The sequence below is a fragment of the Neomonachus schauinslandi genome, chromosome 10 (assembly GCF_002201575.2).
Source record: "Neomonachus schauinslandi chromosome 10, ASM220157v2, whole genome shotgun sequence".
Lineage (NCBI taxonomy): Eukaryota > Metazoa > Chordata > Mammalia > Carnivora > Phocidae > Neomonachus > Neomonachus schauinslandi.
This window is the reverse complement of record NC_058412.1, coordinates 126,783,272-126,805,342: the sequence shown is the minus strand read 5'-3', so window position 1 is coordinate 126,805,342 and position 22,071 is coordinate 126,783,272. Positions and strand designations below refer to the sequence as shown.

Below are 22,071 nucleotides of genomic sequence, written 5' to 3'. Positions count from 1 at the left end.
GCCCAGCGTTTGGCTCTTTCTCCTCCCCTAGTCTGGGTTCCTCCCTTCCTCACAGATTTATTCATAAAGAGCACCCCTCCGTAAATTACCTGTCCCCAACCGTCTCAGACTCTGCTTTTAGGCAGCCAACTTAAGACCACTGGTTCCAGGAGTGGAGTGGTTCCAGGAAGCAAATTCGAAAGGTGCTGTGCTTCTGGGGTTGGATTATGCAGCAGCCAGTGGGCAATGAGGACCCCAGCATGGTGGTAAAGTCCTGGTGGTCACTCACCTGGGACTGCCCTGGACTGTTAGGACTCCCTTGTGGCGGGCCAGGTGGGCACACTGGGTGGGAGGCAGTGGCTCAGGCAGTATTGCAGGGTTGGAGAGGGGTGGGGGAAACGAGAACAGTGGAAATGTGTGGTGCTTGCCGGGGGCCACTGATGTTTGGAAAGAGAAAATGACCAGGCTCAGGCAATCACCAACCTAAAAGCAAAGGGGAGAGTCAGAGGGCTTCCTTGGCAACATGTAAGTTGACCCTCATCACCTACAGCTGGAGGGCTTCTAGAGCTGAAGATCAGGCACCGGACTTAACCGCCAGAGGGGCAGATCTTCCGAGAGAGCTGAACTCAAGAAGGTCCATCTATACCTTCTCCTGCCAGGCCTGCTAAGGAAGAAGTGGGACTCTGAGATGCGGGGGAGTTATCTTGGGGAGATGCACACGAGCACCTTGAACCTCCAGATTCCTGTGGACCCTCTGGGCTGGGAGAAGTGCCCCCACCTCCCTGCTGGAATACAGAGCTCCCCAGGCTATTTAGAGATTACAAAGAAGCCCCAAATAAGTCAAATGCCTTCTGTTAATTCCTGCTTTCTGTCATAACCTAGTCCCAAAGGACCCAGACCATATGGACATTCCCCGGGACAATACACTGGTCCACTAGACTGTGGATATCATGTTAATCTGATATGACAAGAAGTGGCGAGTCAATGTCTTGGTGAGAAAGAGGCTTCAGAGGATAGAAAGTTTCAGGGGCCTGCCCACCGGGGAAGCTGTTAGGGGTCAAGTGGTCTGGAGTATGACAGGACGTGCCTCCAAGTAAAGCACGTTCTGCCTCCCACCAATGAGAAAGAAGCGCAAGGCCTGGTAGGCCTCCTCCAGGTTTGGAGAAAACTACTTCAACCCATTTGCTGGTTTAGGAGGCTGAAAGTTTTGAGCGGGGCCCAGAAGAAAGGGTCCTGCAGCAGGTCGGACTGCAGTTCAAGCAGCTCTGCTGCTTCTGCCGTACCAACTGGAAGACCCCACATACTAGAAGTATCTATGGTAGAAAGGGATGGTGTGTGATGCCTCAGGCAAGCTGCAATAGGAGGGCTGCTCAGCATAGATCCCTAGGGTTCTGGAGCAAGGTCTTGCCATTTGCAGCAGAGAAACACCTGAGGATAAAAACCCAAAGAGCTCCTGGCATGCTCTGGGGCCCTGGTAGAGACAGAGTATCTGAGCATAGGACATCAAGTGCTCATGTGCTCAGAACTGTCCTTTCTAAGAGGGGTTGCCATAACTACCCAGCTCTAGGCCCAGGTGGGCCCAGCAGCAACGCATTGTAAGATGGAAGTGTTACATTGCAGATCAGGCTCTTGCAGGCCTAGAGGGCACAGGCGCCCCAGGCCTCTGTGTCCGCTATAGCTGTTATGTCAACACCTCTCTCGGTTCCTACATACGGCCTCGTTGGGAGTTCTTCATGACCAGCTGACAGGAGGAAAAACCCAAGCTTGGTTCACGGAGGATTCAGCCCGCCTCTCAGCTCGGCCACGTCAGTGTTTGTGCAATGGGCTCATGAACACAGAAGCTATGGTGGCAGAGACGGGAGCTGGGCAGGGGCTCGACAGCATGAACCCCTCACACCATGGCTGTGTGAGCAACCGCCATTGCTGAGTGGAGGCCTGGACAGCCACAGAGACCAACACCTATCACCTGATGGGGTCCCATCCCTTGTGAAGACCAGCTAGCTACAGGACGGCAGCTCCGTGACATCAATGGAAAGGGTGGTAGTTCATCCTGACTGAGACTGACACGTGTGCCGGCTGTATGTCTTTTGGCTAGCGCCACTGTCCGGGGCCCACAAGTGTCTGATCCACCAAAGTGGGGTACTGAGTAACAAGGCGTCAAACTAAGAGACTCCCTTTATGGCAAAGAAGGGGCAGCAGTGGGCATGTGACCACAGACTCCACATGGTCCTATACCACATACCACCCCGTGCAGAAGCTGCCGGCCAGCCAGAGTGGTAAGAGGGTCTCTCAAAGAAGCTGAGGCACCAGCTTGGAGAGGACATCCTGTGAAGGATGGAGCTCCCGCCAAGGATGCAATTTACTCCTTAAACCAAGAGCCGGGGCGCCTGGGTGGCCCCGTTGGTTAAGCGTCTACCTTTGGCTCAGGTTGTGATCCCAGGGTCCTGGGATGCAGCCCGCATGGGGCTCCCTGCTCAGCAGGGAGTCTGCTTCTCCCTCTCCATCTGCCTCTCCCTCACTCCCCCCTTTATGTGCATGTGATCTCACTCTCTCTCAAATAAAAATCTTAAAAAAACAAAACAAAACAAAACACCAATGGCCATTATAGGGCGGTATATCCCCAAGGGTAAGCGTGGGTACAGAGAGCACATAGTGGGTAAAAGTAGGAGTCGCCCCACTCAACATCATTCTCAGGGACTCACTTGGGACCGGCGATTCCTACTTGGGGAATTTCTGCTTCCTTAGGCTGAAACTTTCGGCTCAGGGGGTTGAAAGGTCCTGGCTCCCAGAAGGTGACATTTCCCCCAGGGTTCACACAGTAAGAGTTACAATGGCTGCTGCCTGGTCCCTTTGGGCTCCTTGAGCCAAAAGACCAGCAGGCCTAGAAAGAGGTTACCATACTGGCAGGGATAATTGACCCCGATCATCATGAGGAGGTAGACCTGCTACTTTACAATGAGGCAAAAAGGAATATAATGACTTACTACTTATGTAATACTCTTTTACCCATAAATGATTTTTTGAAAAATATTTTTAGCACATTTCGGCAGCTCTAATTATAGAATCAAGTTATATTATCATAAGGTAATTTTGAAAATCCAATCCTTGATTCTGCCACCTATTCGAAAGCAGATACCTCAAAGATACTCTAATTAAAAGATGGGAATCTGTACCTCACGGCTGTTTGTTTTCTGGGGAAAGCCTGTTTTACATGTTTTGTTTTAAAGTAGCTCACATTATTCCTTTTTCCACCACAGAGGAGAACATTTAGGTGGTGAAAGAGGAAATTCAAGAAATCAGCCCAAAATGCAGATGTCAGAATACAATTATTTAATAACCTTTCATGTTTTAAAATTTAGCCTATCTCCCTACTCTGGCATAACTAGGAGATTTAAGTATAAAATCCAACCTATGGATGATAAAATGCTCAACTAAGAGAAGATGACCATAAAACTAGGGAAGTCCAAGCAAGACTCCAGGAAAAAGGAGGAAGTTATTCCACACCGAGCACACATTGAGTTCACGGAAGTAAAAGAGCAACAGGCGTTCCAAGGAGACCTCGTCACCTCTGACCTGTGTCCAAGAACTAAGAGTCTGTGCTAGCACCCTTCCTTGGAATGCGACGGCCTCGAAAATCCTGAGTCTAATTTAATCATTTTGTCAATTTGACAACCAATTTTGGCCTCTGCCTCTAAGACAGCTACTCTAACACCAACAAATGAATGCCTATTTCTTCTCTAAGAAAAATCAAAGCAGGGGCGCCTGGGGGCTCAGTTAGTTGAGCAACTGCCTTCAGCTCAGGTCATGATCCTGGAGTCCCGGGATCAAGTCCCGCATCGGGCTCCCCGCTCAGTGGGGAGCCTGCTTCTCCCTCTGACCCTCCCCCTCTCATGTGCTCTCTCTCTCTCTCTCTCATTCTCTCTCAAATAAATAAACAAAATCTTCAAAAAAAAAAAAAGAAAAAAAAAATCAAAGCACCTCAGATTCAGGGAGAGTTCCTCGTGAGACACTGTTAGCATTAGTTAGACTTTAATAGTCTAAAAAGGAACGGAAGCTGTTATAGTTACAGTTAGGATTCTCACTTTGTCTAAAAAAAAAAAAAGAAAAAAAATTTTTCTTTAGAACTTAAGTACAATTAGAATATCATTACTACATCTGTTTTTTCCTGAATTACTTTTAGTCAATAACTCAGGAACCGAGTGATTTTTCATCATTTTCCACTCAAAACCCCCATTGACACAAAGAGCACTAAATTAAAAAAATTAAAATCCTTTAGTCAAAACAAGAATGAGTTTATAAAACTAAAGGCACATAGTTAAGAAGATTATGACAAGGGAGCACTTCTGTATATCCTAGTCAATGATTCAATCAAATCTGGGTTTTCTAATTATCAGTAGTATTGGCATTGGATAGGGCAGATTTCCAGTACTTACTTAACCCCTTCTGACTTTTCCTCTCTCTAAAATAAAGTATGATTGGGGGAGGGGAGGAGAGATATCTCCTGTTTTGCTACATATAACAGTGGATAGTAGGCAGTACAATTATTTCATTTTTATACCTTATAAATGTCAGCCCAAAATATATAGTGAATCAGCACCAACAAAAGTAAATATGTGAACTTAATATATGGAAAGAGTAGTAAAAAGGAAAGAACACAAAAAATGATATAAACTCAAACCAAGTAAAGTCATCTAATCTCCATGTATATGCCTACATATGGTTTGGAAGAGAATGAAGCATAATAAAAATAGCTGAAGTTGTCAATGAAAAGGATTTTTCTTTTTCTGTATAGCTCTTTGTGCAGAAAAAAGAAAAAAAATTTTTCTTCAAAGGCCTAAGCTACAGAATTCCATAAGTATAGAAAGTACCCAAAAGCTTTGAAGAAGGATCAAGAAAATATCTTTAAAATTTCATGTTGATACTTTTTTATAAAGAATGAGAAAAGTCTGGAGATTCATCTGAAAATACAATAAAATAGAAGGGGGAAAATGTGCTTTTAAAGGGCAGATAGTCCTTTTCTATAACAGTAATTTCTTAGGAACTCTGAATGTTTAACATCAAAGGCCAATCGTGTCTCTAAATGACAGCAAACTGAAAAGCAACTCTGGGCTAGAAGAGGTAGGCTGGGAGAGTTTATCCCTGAAAGAAGGAAAATCCCATTTTCTCTGGCAGCTTCATCTAGATTCTTTGTTGGCACAAAACTTGGAAACTCTTGAAATGGTGGATATATCAACATTTTGTTACACTTTGCTCTAGTAAGAGAATAAAAGTTCTCCTTCAATTTACATAGCTTTATGAAATACAGAACTATTTTGATAGCTTTGTCAGCATTTCTAAATTCTAACCAAATGTCCTCTAACATAATAAAAAATACTTTCTGGACCGCGCCACTCTCCCTGGAACTGCTCTTAGCATTCCAATCACCTGACTTAGCTAACGGAAGTTTTGAAAGCAAGACTTACTTTCCATCAACCCTCCCATGACCTGGCTGTACAGGCTAGTTATTTCTGCTACATCAGTGAAGAAATTAACCCTGTGGATGGAGAGCCTTGGCCAATCCCCAACACCATTCCACTCCCTGTCCAGGCTGAGGAGGCCATGAGGTCAGAGTTCATCCTACAACTTCTGGTAGAAACAGGGAGAAGAGGAGGCCACTTTTCCCTCTGTGATTGCTACTGTAAGGATAGTAGGCCTGAAGCTGGAAAGGTTCAGGAGAGAGCCTGCCTGAGAGTGAAGCCAAAACAAAGGGAAGCACTGTTGAGAAATGAAGAAAAACGGAGTCCAGGAGACTTGATCCAGCTAAGTCTGAAGTTAGCACCCCCTGTAGGTTTCTCAGTTCCCCATGGGCCAATGGGTGTACAACTCCACCCCCACCAATGTGTTTGCTTTGAATCAATTTGAACTGATTTTGTCCCTTAAGTGGAAAGAGTCCTGTATCTGTTAAGATGCTTTTAGCTGTAAGTAGAAGAACACCCGCCTAAAAATGGCTTCAACCACAAATGTTTGTTATTTCATATAACAGGCAGCTTTAGAACTATCAATTCAACAAAACAACAATGCAGTCAAGAATCCGGGTTTCCCATCTGTCCCCTTGGCAATCCTTAGCATTCTGGCTTTTGTATCTGAGCCACAGTGATTGCAAGATGTCCACAAGTTCTGTGGACATCACATCCTCACAGCACGGCATCAAAGGTAGGGGAGTTTTTTTTGTTTTTTTAAAGATTTTATTTATTTATCTGAGAGAGAGAGAGAATGAGAGAGAGAACACGAGAGGCGGGGAGGGTCAGAGGGAGAAGCAGACTCCCTGCTGAGCAGGGAACCCGACGTGGGACTCGATCCCGGGACTCCAGGATCATGACCTGAGCCAAAGGCAGTCGCTTAACCAACTGAGCCACCCAGGCGCCCCGGGGAGATTTTTTTTTTATCAGAGAGGATAGAGTGCACTGCACCTCAGCCCTTCTCCATGGTCTCATGGGCCAGAACAGGGTTTCATACTGCCTTGCTGCCTTCACCCTGTTCAACCAATCAATGGCAGAGTGGAATTATCACGATGGCATAAAGACCAGTCTTGACCTGGAGGAGCCCATCTTCTTTGAGTGCAACTGTGGCAAGATACCTTTTGATACATTATTTCAAATTTAAAATCAAAATTAGCAGGGCACCTGGGTGGCTCAGTCGTTAAAGCGTCTGCCTTCGGCTCAGGTCATGATCCAAGGGTCCTGGGATCAAGCCCCGCATCGGGCTCCCTGCTCGGCTGGAAGCCTGCTTCTCCCTTTCCCACTCCCCCGCTTGTGTTCCTGCTCTCGCTATCAATCTCTGTCAAATAAATAAATAAAATCTTTTGAAAATAAATAAAGTCAAAATTAGGGTTCTATTTTCAAGGAAGAAGGGGGAAAGGGCCTTGGGCAGGCAACAATGTCTGCTGTAACTCCTAATACAAGCACTGGTGTTCACTGCCCTGAGTTACCCAAACATTCAGAGTGAAGAACATGACATTCCAAGCCAAATTGCAAGAACTACCGTTTCCATGTGCACATGGAATACCTAAATACACACCAACTACAGTTCTTATTCTTTTTAATTCTTTTTTTTTTTTTAAGATTTTATTTATTTATTTGACAGAGAGAGACACAGCGAGAGAGAGAACACAAGCAGGGGGAGGGGGAGAAGGAGAAGCAGGCTTCCCGCGGAGCAGGGAGCCGGATGCAGGGCTCGATCCCAGGACCCCGGGATCATGACCTGAGCCGAAGGCAGATGCTTAACGACTGAGCCACCCAGGCGCCCCTACAGTTCTTATTCTCAGAAACTATGAAAACTGACCGCAAAACTGTACATTCCTTGGAGTCATGTTTTAAGTCTTTACTGAATGTCCCAGAATAGGTATTAGTTGTGTAGGTTATTTTTAGTATGCCTGATAGCAGGAAAAGGATGTTAATAAATGATCATCCCATGCTTAGAGCTCAAAGACTATCTCGTTAGCTAAGGTTGTTCAAATCTGCCAGGATGTGCCACTCTAGAGCCTGCTAAATAAAGAACAGGAACTGTGAGAAAAACTGTTTTCCAGCTCTTCACTGAAGATCAGTACTACCGAGTGGTGTCTCTCCCTTAAGATATGGCATCACTGGGGGGTTATGAGGCTTACATGAGGTGGCAATGCAAAAGCTCACAGGCGAGAACCTGACATTTAGTAGTAACGTGAGGCCCAGGAAAACACAGGAGGGGCTGAACCAGGGTAGTAGGAATGCAGATGGTACAGGAGGAGGTGAATCCAAGTCTGAATGTTCATCTCCAAAGCTAACCTAAACCATCGCTGTACTGTAAAAGTATTACTACATATGCTAAACAAGACCTATAAGGCAAAGAAAATTAACTTACAGAGCATCAGTGGTGATAAGGAAAAATTAAATATCATTAGACAAGTGGAATCTAATAAAAGTAACTACAGTATCATAAACTCATGAACGCCTTAGCTGATCTTAGTGAAAGCTTATATACTATGCCTTAAGCACCCCCACCCACATTTTATTTTTTTATTTTTTTAAAGATTTTATTTATTTGACAGAGAGAGAGATAGCGAGAGCAGGAACACAAGCAGGGGGTGTGGGAGAGGGAGAAGCAGGCTTCCCGCGGAGCAGGGAGCCCGATGTGGGGCTCGATCCCAGGACCCTGGGATCATGACCTGAGCCGAAGGCAGACGCTTAACGACTGAGCCACCCAGGCGCCCCTCCCACCCACATTTTAGTCTTGATTTTAATACTTACTGAAAGATAAGGTCCCTACACCTTCCTTCATTAACCATTTCAATTAACTCTCATGTGAGCTCTCAACTGTTATTACATCGATTCATTCCCTCTAAATAGAGGCTAATTATCTTTTCTTTTATTACTTATTATTGAAGTATAGTTGACATACAGAGGCTAACTATCTTAACAATTAATTGCCGTAGGAAACAAGAGAGAAATTAAGTGAGGTAGAATGGAATGCTCCTGAAGACTTAAGATCTGACTGACATGGAAGCGAGCCATTCCTACTCCTAAACCTAAAGTGAGAGTCCCTTCTGGCTGTAAAATTCAGTGACCCTATGAATTAAGTGTCAATTACTCGCCTTAGTTGAGTTGGGTGTCTGCACAGCCTGGTAACAGAGGTCAATGTGCCCCAAGGGTAGTTCTAGAAGCAGAAAGGCCTTCGAGCTATACAGAGGGGGCGACTATGTGATCTCTAGGAGGTCATCGCCCCTCTCTGAGCCACAGTGTCCTCATCTGTAAAATGGGATCATAACACCCTCATGGCAAGTGGCAGTGAGGATTAAATGAAATCAGGAACGTACCACATCTCATGTGGTTCCTTGGCACTAAGAAGACACTCAAAAAAAATTTTATTGTTACTGCCTTTATTATAGGATCACTGATAAGGACTTACCTAAAGAAACAACAGCAACGCTCTCTGGCAAGAAATGTAATCTGTATCGGATCAGTAAATGCACCAATATGATGCAGATAGCTGTGGGGAAAAAATAAGACATTGTTAAAATGGCACAATTTCAAATAATAAACACCAAGTTCAAAGCCATGGTTCCTTCTGGGGGTGCTGCCAGGAAAATGTACAAGGGACAATGACACAATAAACTGCAGTTGTATTTTCAAGCTCTTATTTCTTAACCTGGAAACAGACTCACAGACAATAACATTGTCTCCATATTTCTTTATACGCCTGGACTAGTTTGTTTTCTAGGGTTCACTGAAAGAGCAACAGACATCTAATGTTTTTCTAACCTGTTAAGCCTCATACAATCATTATTCGAATCTCTCTGATTCTGAGAAAAGTCTTCAACTTTTTTGAAATAATCAACTGGAAAACTTGAAATGGTGAGAAGGAAGTCAATGAAATAAATCACTTTTATGCAAATATAACTGCAACAAAAGATGCTGACACAATGTATTTTGCCTCCATGCGATAAGTTTTCCTGGAATAGAGAAGGAAGTAGAGTCTTATACAAAGGAGACGAAGTAAATACTTTGGTCTGGTGATGAGCACATCAGAAACCAAAAGATGGGGTGCCTGCCCCTCAGCTAGGTACTAGGGCTCCCACTGGGTGAGAGTTCCCCATGAGGCAGGTGCTGCACTGCGCACTTCCCAAACACTGCCTCATTTGACCCCCAACACCCCTCTTAACTAGTTATTATTATCATAATCTCACTTCACTGGTGGGTGCTGCAGGGCTGAGCCCAATTCCAACCCTGGGCCCTTAATCACAGGCACCCACCACCTCCCTCCCAACTGCCTTCATTCCTCAGTTGCCAAAATAAGAATAATGTCTGACTTTTCTCACAGGGGTACTGTCTTGGAAGAAAGGAAACAAAAGGAGGTAAAACTGTTTGAAAATATTTCTGGACACCCCCAAAGCATACTTACACATAAATAATTCCTAAATGTAATTTCATGGTCCAAGTGCAAGTATGCATGTCTCTTTCTTTTATTACGCACCTAAGTGGTATACCATCCCATTAATCACAATATTATCTTAACAGCACTAAAAATAATTGTTGCTTTTTGTAAAAGGAAATGTTTAAACAATCTGCAGGGTGGTTAAATGGCCACCCTCAGAGCCTATGCTGACAAACTAGGTATCTTTAGGCCCACCAAAAAGCACCAGGTAGCCAGAAAAAGGAAACAGTTGTACATAGAGAAATTGTGTCCTCCTTTCATTCTGAGTTTTAAACTATCAATCTGTGGTGTTACTTTATTACAAATATTTAACCTTGTTAGAAAAATCCTGCATTAAATACTAAGAGCAAGAAAAAATGTTTTAATGCATAAGCACAACATGTGACCAGTGAGCAGGCCTCCTGTCTATAGAGGCAGGCGCATAAGTAGACCGAATATAGACCTAGGGAGTTCACTCAGTTTCTGATCTTTTTTTGCACCAAGCTAAATGAAAAAATTAATTTAAAAAGTTTATTCTAATAAATCAGACATTGATTTGCACCTTTAAGAGCAAAGGGAGGGGCGCCTGGGTGGCTTAGTCAGACCCCTGACTCTCAGGGTCATGAGATCCAGCCCTGCGTGTCTCTCTCCCTTTCCTTATGCACCTCCCCTTCCTCTCTTTCTTTAAAAAAAAAAAAAAAGAGCAAAGGGGAAAAAACTACCAACAGGAAGAGCTAAACATGAGGCTCATCAGTGCCAGGGAATGGTCTTCATTCACTTAAAAGAATGAGGTCTGAAAAAATGGATGAGAGTATTTGTAAATCATTTATCTGGTGAGGGTCTAGTAACCAGAATACATAAAGAACTCTTACAACTTAACAACAAAAAGACAAACAATACAATTTAAAAAATGGGCCAAGAACCAGAAAAGACATCTCTCCAAAGACACAAATGGCCAATAAGCACATAAGATGCTCAACGTCATTGGTCATTAGAAAAATGCAAATCAAGACCATGAGATACAACTTCACACCCACTAAGATGGCCATAATTCAAAAACAAAACAAAACACAATGGGAAATAACAAGTGTTGGCAAGGATGTGGAGCCGCTGGGACATGACGGCACTGCGGGTGGGGATGTAAAATGATATGGCCTCTGTAGGAAGTTTGGGAGTTCCTGAGAAAGTTACACATACAGTAAGCATTTAACCCAGCAGCTCCACTCCTGGGTATGTATCCAAGAGAAATAGAAATATAGGTCTACACGAAAACCTGTACACAAATGTCGACAGCAGCACTATTCACAACAGCCAAAACGTAGAAACACGCCAAATGTCCATCAATCGATGAGTGGATACACATGATGTGGTATATCTACAGGGGATTATTATTCACCCATAAGAATTAACACACTTCTAACACACGCTACAACACGGATGAACCTTGAAGATAACAATGCTAAGTGAAAGAAGCCAGATATAAAAGGTCACATATTGTATGATGCTATTTGCCTGAAATGGAGTAAGCAAATTCCTAGGAATAGAAAGCAAAATAGTGTTTACTAGAGACTGGGGGTAGGGGAGATGGGGAGTGACAGCTTTTAAAGGGTACTGGGTCTTCCTTTGGGGTGATGAGAACATTCTGGAACTAGATAATGGTGGTGGTTGCACAACAACGTGAGTGTACTAAATGCCACTGAATCGTACAATGTAAAATGGTTAAAATGGGATATATTTTGTTTCTTTTAACAAATACATGTTCTTTAAAAGAAAAAAAGATGAAGTAGATATAAAAAAGAGTAGTAACATAAAAAGACCTCCAAGACATTCTGTGAGATGCAAAAGCAAGTTATAGGATCCTATTTATATTAAAACAAACAAAATCCGGGGCGCCTGGGTGGCTCAGTTGGTTAAGCGACTGCCTTTGGCTCAGGTCATGATCCTGGAGTCCCTGGATCGAGTCCCGCATCGGGCTCTCTGCTCGGCAGGGAGCCTGCTTCTCCCTCTGACCCTCCCCCCTCATGTGCTCTCTCTCTCTCTCTCATTCTGTCTCAAATAAATAAATAAAATCTTAAAAAAAATAAAAATAAAAAATAAATAAATAAAACAAACAAAATCCAAGCGGGATGTGCCTATATGCGTGAATGTGCTTATGAACGTATATGCGCCTATACACAAACAAGTACATGTTTTCAAGTATACTTGGAAAAAAAGGACAAAAACTTCTGTGTGGTAAGGAGGATAGGTATACCACAAGTTAACATGCTTCTAAATGTTCATGCCCAAAGTAATAATTATAGAAACTATATTAAAACATAGGCATATCAATTTTAGTAACTCCATAAATTTAATGGCCCATAAAATGTGTCAAATGATGCTAATTGTTAACTCTAATGTAAGTCAAAAAAATGACTTACCACTGTTTCTGCAGAGTCAAAGATCAGCAAGGGTTAAGTGTAAATCAACTGATTTCAAGCTTCTAAAGTCAAAAGTAACAGGAGTTTTGGCATCCCTCCTCAAAAAAGGGGAATACGCTGAAATCCTTTCACAAGCTTATAGGACATAAAAGTTACACTTTCATTTGACTTGACTAAAATAGTAAACAAAAGCAGTACCTGAGGGGCTCAGTTAAGTGTCTGACTTTGGCCCAGATCATGATCTTATGGGTCCTGGGATTGAGCCCCGCATTGGGCTCCCTGCTCAGTGGGGAGTCTGCTTGTCCCTCTCCCTCTGCCCCTCCCCTGTGCTCTCTGTCTCTCTCTGAAATAATAAAGAGACAGAGAAAACAAGCAGGGGGAGTAGCAGGCAGAGGGAGAGGGAGAAGCAGGCTCCCCGCTGAGCAGGGAACCTGACATGGGGCTCGATTCCAGGACCCTGAGATCATGACCTGAGCTGAAGGCAGAAGCCCAACCTGCTGAGCCACCCAGGTGCCCCAAATAAAAAATCTTAAAAAAAATAAAATAGTAGGGGCGCCTGGGTGGCTCAGTCGTTAAGCGTCTGCCTTCGGCTCAGGTCATGATCCCAGGGTCCTGGGATCGAGCCCCCATCGGGTTCCCTGCTCTGCGGGAAGCCTGCTTCTCCCTCTGCCCACTCCCCCTGCTTGTGTTCCTTCTCTGGCTGTCTTTCTGTCAAATAAATAAAAATCTTAAAAAAAAACCAAACAGTAAACAAAAGTGGTTAAATGTGTCCCAGGTTAGGAGTTCCTGAAGTCTAGAATAAACTATGGACTAGTATTTCCCTCAATTCACTGCAGTTCATGTATTTAGTGAGTTAGCAAGATACCTATTAACTGTAATTTTTTTTAACCTTATCAGATGTATATTGTTTGGACATCTAATATAAGATATATAATATTCTGTTGATAATATACAAGAAAAGAGTAAAAATGCCTTCAAATTTATTGAAAAAGAAAGCATTCCATTCTGCTACTGCACGCTGACCTACACATAAAAAGCGGAGATACCAATTTGTAGACTGCCAACAGTCTGATGAGGTGAAAACAAAACCCACCTGACACTAGTGTGACTCTAGGTTTATGATCTGTTTGAAAAGACGATCCAAGTAAAATATATAGCACTAATAAATACAGCTCAGACCTTTCTGGCCCCAAAGATGTGTTACCACTGCGCAGCGTCTTGCCAGGATTAAAAATCACTATAACAACCTGTTTTGTGGTTTCTAGCACAAACTAACCTTCAATGCCCCACACCCTGAAAATTACTTTGAAAGTCTGACTTAGCCTTATTATCTTCCCATGAAACAAAGTGACTATAAAACAAAAGTTTTCTCCCAGGCCTGTCTTGTATGCTGTCTACCTTATCAAGCTGACCACAATGTAAAAAGGCTAATAATACTGGTCCTTCAGGATTAAGGATTCAGGTACTAAAGACTTCTTAATCAAGAAAAGAACTGCTTTTGTTTATATTCAACTACTATCACAGAGGAAAAAGGAAAAACAAAAAAGAGTCCTTGACTGTTGGACTAATCCCCTAGTAGCAGAATTCAACTACATTCACAAGGTACACAATTACTTGAGCATATCAGGTCCATATGGGACACTGCACGCTTGTGGTTTGTGTACTTTTTCAGTATTCGATTTAAAAGTTGTGTGGGTTTTCTTGTTTTGTTTTGTTTTTTAAGTAGGCTACTCGACCATTGCGGAGCCCAGCACACGGCTCAAATTCACAGCCATGAGCTCAAGACCTGAGACCAAGGGTCGGATGTTCAACTGACTAAGCCACCTAGGTGCCCCCAATTTAAAAGTTTTTTAGGATCTGTGAGAGATAAGGCTGAGTCCTGGGATTTTAAATCAAATGATTAGGTTATTAAAATTATTTGGCCATTAACAGAATCTGAATCTGAATGTGAAAGAAGTTCCCGTTTTCTTCAAAAAAGTCCTCAATGACATCAGCTAAATGCTTTGTGCCTTTCAATCAGGTTGTAGTTCCCATTCCTCTGAAAAGACCTAATCTAATTAGAAATATGGCTCAGTATCATGAAAAGAAGACTGGAAAATGTAAATATGCCAACTTTACTCATCCAATAAGAGTTTGGATTTGGGTCAAATTTGAAGTTATTTCTTCCTTTGTCAGCTAGTCCAAAGTGGTTGGGCAGTTTCAACTGTTTTTTTGTTTTGTTTTTTGGTCTAAAACAGTTGTCTACAGTCTCTAGGAGGCATCTAAGTTATTGCATTTTACCTAAACTTCTCGACTGATGTCTGGCAACCCAAATATTAATCTCTAGTCTCCCAGAAACAAGGCATGTCATTTGCTTAATCTCTCTGGGCCTAAATTTTCTCACCCATGACTGGAGGAGGTTGAACAAAATGAGACTATTGAGAGTGAATCTGTTCAAAGAAAAACATTACATAAGTAAACAACAACATAGGCAGTACACAGATATGGTAAAAGTCATAACCACGGTTAATGGGAGACAGAGGGCAAGGAAAGGGGTGTTTGATCTTTTACTCAGCAACAAAACCTTTAATTACATAAAATTTACACAGAAGCCTAATAGGAGACAAAATGCTGCTCTGGTCAGAAAGTCAGATGCCCTCCCATTTGACTCAGCCCACCTCCTGCTCCCACCACCACCTACACACACACACACACACACACACACACACACACACACACACTCATGAGTAGGGTTTGAAATCCATTAAACTAGAAGACATTCAAGGTTCTTTCTAGCTCAAAAATCCCTTCTTTCTTCCAAATGACATCTAAGATATATAAAGAGCTCTTCAAAATTGCTAGGCTCGATGATTTTATAGAAAAAGGAGTACCCTCTTATGAACTGATCATTGTCCCTCAGTGTTTGACATCAAACCAAATGAAAGGAAGACTTGACATCAAGTAAATGGTGGCTTAGACAGGGTTGACCTTATAGACAGCACACAAAGACACTCAAGATGGCAAATGAGGGTGTCTCCACATTCACCTAGGACGAGGAGGCTGAAGAAGATGGTCATGCCGCTTGACTGTTCCTCCTGCTGAGCCTGCTCACCCGTTTGCACAGGGAGAATGGGCTTGGCAGGGGTCGGGAGCACCAGTTTCGTGGTGACAACCAGGGTAGTGTGAAGGGTGACATTGAAACCTTCGTGAGTTGTGTTGGGGAACCTGTTGGACATAAAAAACAGCAGGATTAGATAAAGGGAAAAGGGCCTGAGTATCAACACACATACACAAACAGAAGGAGAACCTGGCACAGAGGATGATGGGATTCACAAGTCTTACAACCACCGGCAGGCCTCAGAGAGAAACTGATTCAGAAAATTCCTGCCTACCTCAGCAGGAGAGTACCAGTGGCTTCAGGTGCTCTGAACACAGCCACTCAGAGGACAGGAACCAGGGGGAATCAGGGCCAGTGCAGAAACAAAATGCTGCCTGCTCTTTGGCATTTAATGGGGGATTTAAATGGAGACAAACTGAAGTCTCATCACATTCCAAGATCCAATGTTATTTACTTGGCGCCTTTATTTCTCCTGTTTACATTCTTTTCCTTGAATTATAGCAGCAAGTTGAAGAAGCCACCTGAATTTACCCAATTGTTGATCTGGTTGGAACATCCCACCCCGCTTTATAAAATCCTTCTCAGATTTCTAAAGGCTCAAATGTAACCTCCTCTGTAATACTGCACCCACCCCACCTCTTATGTTCTTCACCAGAGCTCTCTCCTCACTTTGGGGTCAGATTGTAAACTAGTGCAATATTCATATAATAATCATTCCAACTGTGATTATAATAGCTCATGTTTATTGAGTAAATGCTTCACTCCAGGGATTATATAACATACAACCTCTCATTTAATAGGCATACCAGGCCTGAGATGGGGGCTATTCCTTTCCCTTTTTTACCCACAAATAACTGAAGTTCAGAGAGGTTGCATAACCTGGCCAGTATCTCAGCTAACCAAGTTTGAGACCAAACTTGAAATTACTGGGCCATACCAACTCTTTTGCTTTGTGTTGCTGAGGCCCAGTTTGGTGTAGCAATAGAGCATATGCTGAATAAATAAGCAGACGAAATGAAATGACCACCCAGCCAGCCAAGAGACGTATCTGAAAAGATATCAGGTGAGGGAGTCAGATTTCAACCACGGGGATTCCTTTTTAATTTTTACAAACCGGTTCACATAGATAGGGCATCTACAACATGCAATAGGTTGTGCCCGGCAGATATGGAGACGGACTAAAGAGGGGTCCTTCCGGCTAAGTACCTGGCGGACAAAGGACGCCCACCCCCGCCCCTCATCTCATCTTGTACAGCTAGCCCCTTCGCTCTTTACATTCCAGCCATCCTGCCTTTCCTTCTGTCCCTCAAAGACACTAAGCTCTTTCTTGCTTCCAGCCTTTTGCATTTGCTTGTTCCCTCTCCTATCCCTCCTTCTCCTCATTACAGTTTCGGCGGGCACGTCACTTCTTCCTAGCGGGACTCTCCCATCCTAACACTTCCGTTTTCTTTTAGCACTCTGAAATCACCTTGCCTACTTAGGGTCTTTCCCCACTAGAATGGAAACTACCTAAGGGCGGCTCCTGGTCGGCCTCCTTCACTACTATGTGCCCAGGGCCTGGAATAGAGTAAATGGCCAACAGTTAACGAATGAATGAAACTCCGTGGAGGAGACAGATGCGAAAAACGGCCGTTACAGTGGAAGAGGGGGTGGGGGAATTCCTGGAGGAGGCGGCGGACCTCTCCCTGATTATCAAAAGACCGAAAAATGGGAAAGTGGAATTGGGGTTTCGGTTTCCGCCGGACGGCTTTCGAGGCCTGCCCCGGGCTGCCGGTTCCCTGGACGAGGATCCGACCTTAAGGAGGCTGCAGGGCCGGGCTGGGCCCAGGCCCATCCCTCCCGCCCTCCTCGCTGGCGCCGGCATGGTCAGTCCTGGCCAAGCGGCACAAGGAACTCCGCCTTTCAGGGCCAGAGGGAGGCCTGAGGCTCTCGCTGTCACCCGCCGGGGCCCAGCCCTGCCGCCTCCGCCGCCCGGGAAAAGCCCACTCACTCCTCTTCCGCCATCTTCTCCCCCATCTTGCGGAGCCTCCAAGACCACCGAGTTCGGAGCCGGGGGCTAGTAGGGACTGCTTTTGCTTCCGGCTTCCGCTGGAGGAGCGGGCCGGCTGACAACCGGGGGGCGGGGCCTCAGCCGTGAGCGAGCGGCCCTTCTGTCTCTTCGTCTCTGTGGCCTGAAGGGGGGACGACCCGGTCAGGGCACTTTCAGGACGCCTGACCGGCATGGGCTTGGTGACCTCCTGGCCCCATGGAGTTTCGGCTTTTCTCCAGCCCGGGGCGAGGAAGCTTTGAGGGAAACTCCTGTGAGGTCAGTGTGACTCACCCTGAGAGCAGGCGTTAACCACCCAGTGTCCAGGACTTGACCCTGAAAGTTGGGAAGGAAGCTTCTAGCCTAGGCTGTGCAGAGGGACCCCAGGGGACACTTCCCCAATCTGAGCCCCAGTTTTCCTCCCTGTGAAGAGGACTAGCCACCTGGCCTTGCAGAATTGTGCAGTATTCTATTTGTAAGCATTTACTGACTTCTGACTATATGCCTATCATTAAAATAGGTAATGATGAGGGGCGCCTAGGTGGCTCAGTCAGTTAAGCCTCAGACTCTTGATTTCTGCTCAGGTCATGATCTCAGGGTCATGCAATCCAGCCCCCCCCCCCCCCCCCCCCCCCCCGCCCTCCTCTGCGTTTAGCTGGGAATCTGCTTCTCTCCCTCTGCCCTTCCCCCTGCTCATGCTCTCTTTCTCTAAAATAAATCTTTAAAAGATAATAAAATAAAATAGGTGGTGATGATGACCTAGGCCTGGATCATTCATTCATTTGTCGGTTTAGTCAACCAATACTTCTTAGACACCTGTATGTGCCTAGCTGTGGTCTGTGGGGTTTGGGATACAGGAAGGAACAAGGCTTGTAGGGGTAAGGAGACCCCATCAGGAGGACTCCTAACCTTGTGTAAGACATTTGGGTTTGACCTCACCTCTGCTGTTGCTACCTCCTTCCTGGTCCAAGCCATCATACCTCATAACAGCTGTTGTAGCTGCCTAAACCATAAACTGCCTCACTGGCTCTGCCGATGTTCCCTGTGATCTTTCACACAGAGGACCCCAGTGATCCTTAAAAAAAAATTTTTTTTAAGTTTTTTATCTATTTAAGTAATCTCTACACCCAACATGGGGCTTGAACTCAAGACCCTGAGATCAGGAGTCGCCTGCTCTTCAGACTGAGCCAGCCACGGGCCCAGCACAGTGATCCTTTAAAACTCTAGTCATTCCCCTACTTAAATTAAAACCTCCACTGGGGTGCGGGGGCACCTGGGTGGCTCAGTGGTTAAACGGGTTAAGCGTCTGCCTTCAGCTCAGGTCATGATTCCAGGGTCCTGGAATCGAGCCCCGCATAGTCGTGGGGCTCCTGGCTCAGCAGGGAGTCGGCTTCTCCTGCCCCTCCCGTCCTCTCCCCTCATGATCTCTGAAATAAATGAAATCTTTAAAACTAATAATAACAATTAAAAAAAAATGAAACCTCCACTGGCTTCTAATCTCAATCAAAGAAAAAAAAAGACTTGGAGAACCCACAGGACTCTACAACCCGGCCCCCTTGACCCCTCTGAGGTCAATCCACTCTCCCCCTCCTGCACATTTTTCGCTGTGGTCACAGTGGCTTCCCCTGTGTGCTTGAAACACACCAGGAACACTTCCACCTCTGTACTGCTCAGGCCTTTGTCTAGAATACTCCACTTGTGAGTTGCCCCTTGGATCTCACTTTTTCCCACTTTGGAACTTTTTATTTAACTCTTACCTTGTTCATTACACCTTCACTGACCACCCTGTTTAATATCTAAAACCTTGGGCGCCTGGGTGGCTCAGTTGGTTAAGCGTCTGCCTTTGGCTCAGGTCATGATCCCAGGGTCCTGGGATCAAGCCTCATGGCGGGCTCCCTGCCCAGTGCGGGGGTCTGCCCCTCTCCCAGCGCTCTGTCTCTCTCAAATAAGTAAATAAAAATCTTTAAATAAAAAATAAAAATAAAATCCAACACCTTCCCTGAGTTATTTTTCTCTGTAACACCTAACATATTACCTGTTTTACTTCTACATTTGCTTACTGTCCTCCCTCCAGGAGGATGTAAACTTTCTGACTGCAGAGGTTTTTGTCTGTTTTGTTCTGTTTTATCTCGTGTCTAGAGCAGCACGTAACACATAGTAGGTACTCAATAATAAATGATCATTGAATAAATAAAGGAGTGAGTTAACGCTAGATGTGTTAGGAAACACAAGGGTTTTGAGGAGTCCTCCGACCTTTGCTTGCTTGGGGAGAGTTGGGCGGTTGGCAGCCCCCTGACCAGCTAGGAGGCTTTTGCGCTAATCTGGGTGAGAATTGATGGCCGTTTGGATTAAGGTGATATCATCGAGATGACAGGAATGATTGGCTCCTGGGTGTATATTGAAGGCAGGATTTTCTGAGGGACTGTGGTGTGTAAAGGAAAGAGAGGAGTCAAGGATGATTTCAAGGTTTTGGCCCTGAAGAACTGGGTGGAGAACAGATCTGTCTGGCTCATACCCAGAATCCTCTGCCACTCTAGAATCTCTTAGCGCTGTTGTCAAAGCTAACAGAGAATGTGCTTAGGGTCAGCCAATGTTTATTGAGTTCTTCCTGTAGGTGTGGTGCTGAACTTTTGTTTCCTTAATTCCTTACTTTTTTTTTTTTTTTTGGCAGATACTATTATATCTATAAACTGAAGCACAGAGAAGTTAAGCCACTTGCCTGAAATCACACACTGGGAAATGTTGAGGCTAGGATTCAGGCATGGAGTCTGTGTTTTACCAAGTACCCCCTGTTGTTCTCAACATGGCCTCAATTTCTCTGGCTCTAAAATGGGGCCAACAGCCTACTTCTCTCCTTTATCACAGAGCCTGGCAGAAATGAACTGGCTCGTAGAAGATTGAGAGTGGGGTTCTGTCTGAGTCAGTCTCCTTCCAGCCTCAGAAGATCCTGGCTGGAGTCAGGCCACTGGGAGCTGGGGGTAGGACTTTTTCTATCAAGCTGCCAGTTGTGGGCTACTCTGGATGAAAGCCGCTTCCTGGATTCTCTGAGGGTCTCCCCATTCTACCTGGCATCCCACCCACTGCCCTTGCCATAGATCCTGTTATCAGGGCCTGTTTCATGACAGTCATGGGCCTGCTGCCAAGCAGGAGTCCATAGAACACCTGCCTTTAGGCCCGAGGGCAAATCCCAGGCCCTTCTCACCTATTCCTGGGAACAAATCTAAAATCCCCGGTCATTACCCCCAGGAAGGCAAATAAAGCCATTCAACATGCAGTTCTAGGCTCCTATGCCGTGCCAGGCCGAAAAGAGGCTGGAACAGGGCATGCAGGCCTGGTTCCCTATCCCAACTCAGGATCCATGGCTCTGTGACCCTGGGGCACCACTGCACCTTCAGAACCTCAGAGTCCCATCATCACTTTTGACAGAGCCCCTCTTTGGAAGGCTGTTATAGGATTAGAGAGAAGCTCTTAACTTAGTTTTCTGTTCTTTCTGCCCGCCTACCCCCAGCCTTCCTCTTTCTTGCCATTCCAGTCTCAGCTTTAATGTTACCTCCTCAGGAAGGACCTCCCTGACCACTCACTCACTCAGTCTAAAGCAAGGGCCAGCAAACTTTTTCTGTAAAGAGCCAAACTGTAAATATTTTAGGTTTTGTGGCATTCCGATCTCTGTTGCAACAATTCAACTCTGCCGTTGCAGTGGGAAAACTTAGATGATTTAAATAAGAGTGACTTTGTTCCAATAAAACTTTATGGATATTGAGATTTGAGTTTCTTGTCATTTTCATAATACTTGTTTTCAACCATTTGAAAACATGGAAACCATTTGATAGCAGGTGGCAGGCTGGATTTGCCCCCCCCCCCCCCCGGGGGAGCTGCTGACCCTGGGTATGAAGTATTAAACATAAGTGTTTCTAAGGCACTTATCATGGTCGGATATTTTTTCCCCTTCTTTTTTCCCTCTCTTCTTTCCTTCCTAAGTTTATCATCCTGTTTACTCCCGTCAGATCTAAGCTCCCTGGAAGCAGGGAGATTGTCTCTCTCTTCTGCTTTTCTTCCATTCCTTACCTCTTCTAACATTTCTTTTTTTTTTTTTTTTTTAAGATTTTATTTATTTTAGAGAGAAAGCGTGAGCATGAGCATGAGGTGGCGGGGGGCGGGGGGAGGAAAGGGAGAGGGAGAGGGACAAGCAGACCCTGTGCTGAGCATGGAGCATGACACTGGGCTCAATCCTACGACCCCGAGGTCATGACCTGAGCCCAAACCAAGGGTTAGTGCTTAACTGACTGCGCCACCTAGCTACCCCCTAGCATTTCTTGAACCCTTACTCTGTACCAAGCCCATTATGCCCAGTGACTTACTTAATCTGTATAATAACCCCAGGAGGTACTCTGATTAGCCCAGTTTTACAGATGTGGAAAGTTAATGTCTTGTTCATCACTCTTTTCCCAGAGCTTAGAAGACACTCAAGCTGTCAACAAAACAGGGGCTCCAATGAAAACTTTTAATGAATTTGATATTTCATATATTTTTAAAAGGGAATCAAAGCGGTTACCATGTATGTCAGTCAGGGTTCAATCAGAGAAGAAGAACCGGTAGGAGATATATATTGAGAGACATATTGGAGGCAA

At 44.7% G+C, this 22,071-nt stretch overlaps 1 protein-coding gene across 3 annotated transcripts in view; it reads right to left on the bottom strand.

Moving 5' to 3' along the window:
* SLC9A8 (solute carrier family 9 member A8) overlaps nt 1-17,446 on the bottom strand; it is a 66,250-nt gene extending 48,804 nt beyond the window's left edge. For 2 of the 3 annotated variants that reach the window (XM_044919106.1, XM_044919105.1), the window contains exons 1-4: nt 17,408-17,433; nt 16,026-16,028; nt 15,346-15,524; nt 8,899-8,979 (exon numbers count right to left, since the gene is read on the bottom strand). In XM_044919106.1, the coding sequence (XP_044775041.1) occupies nt 8,899-8,979; nt 15,346-15,524; nt 16,026-16,028; nt 17,408-17,433 (289 nt within the window). Of the gene's footprint in view, nt 1-8,898; nt 8,980-15,345; nt 15,525-16,025; nt 16,029-17,407 lie in introns of all 3 variants that reach the window. The other variant, XM_021685897.2, reaches the window with a different exon arrangement.
* Nucleotides 17,447-22,071: the final 4,625 nt, after the last annotated feature.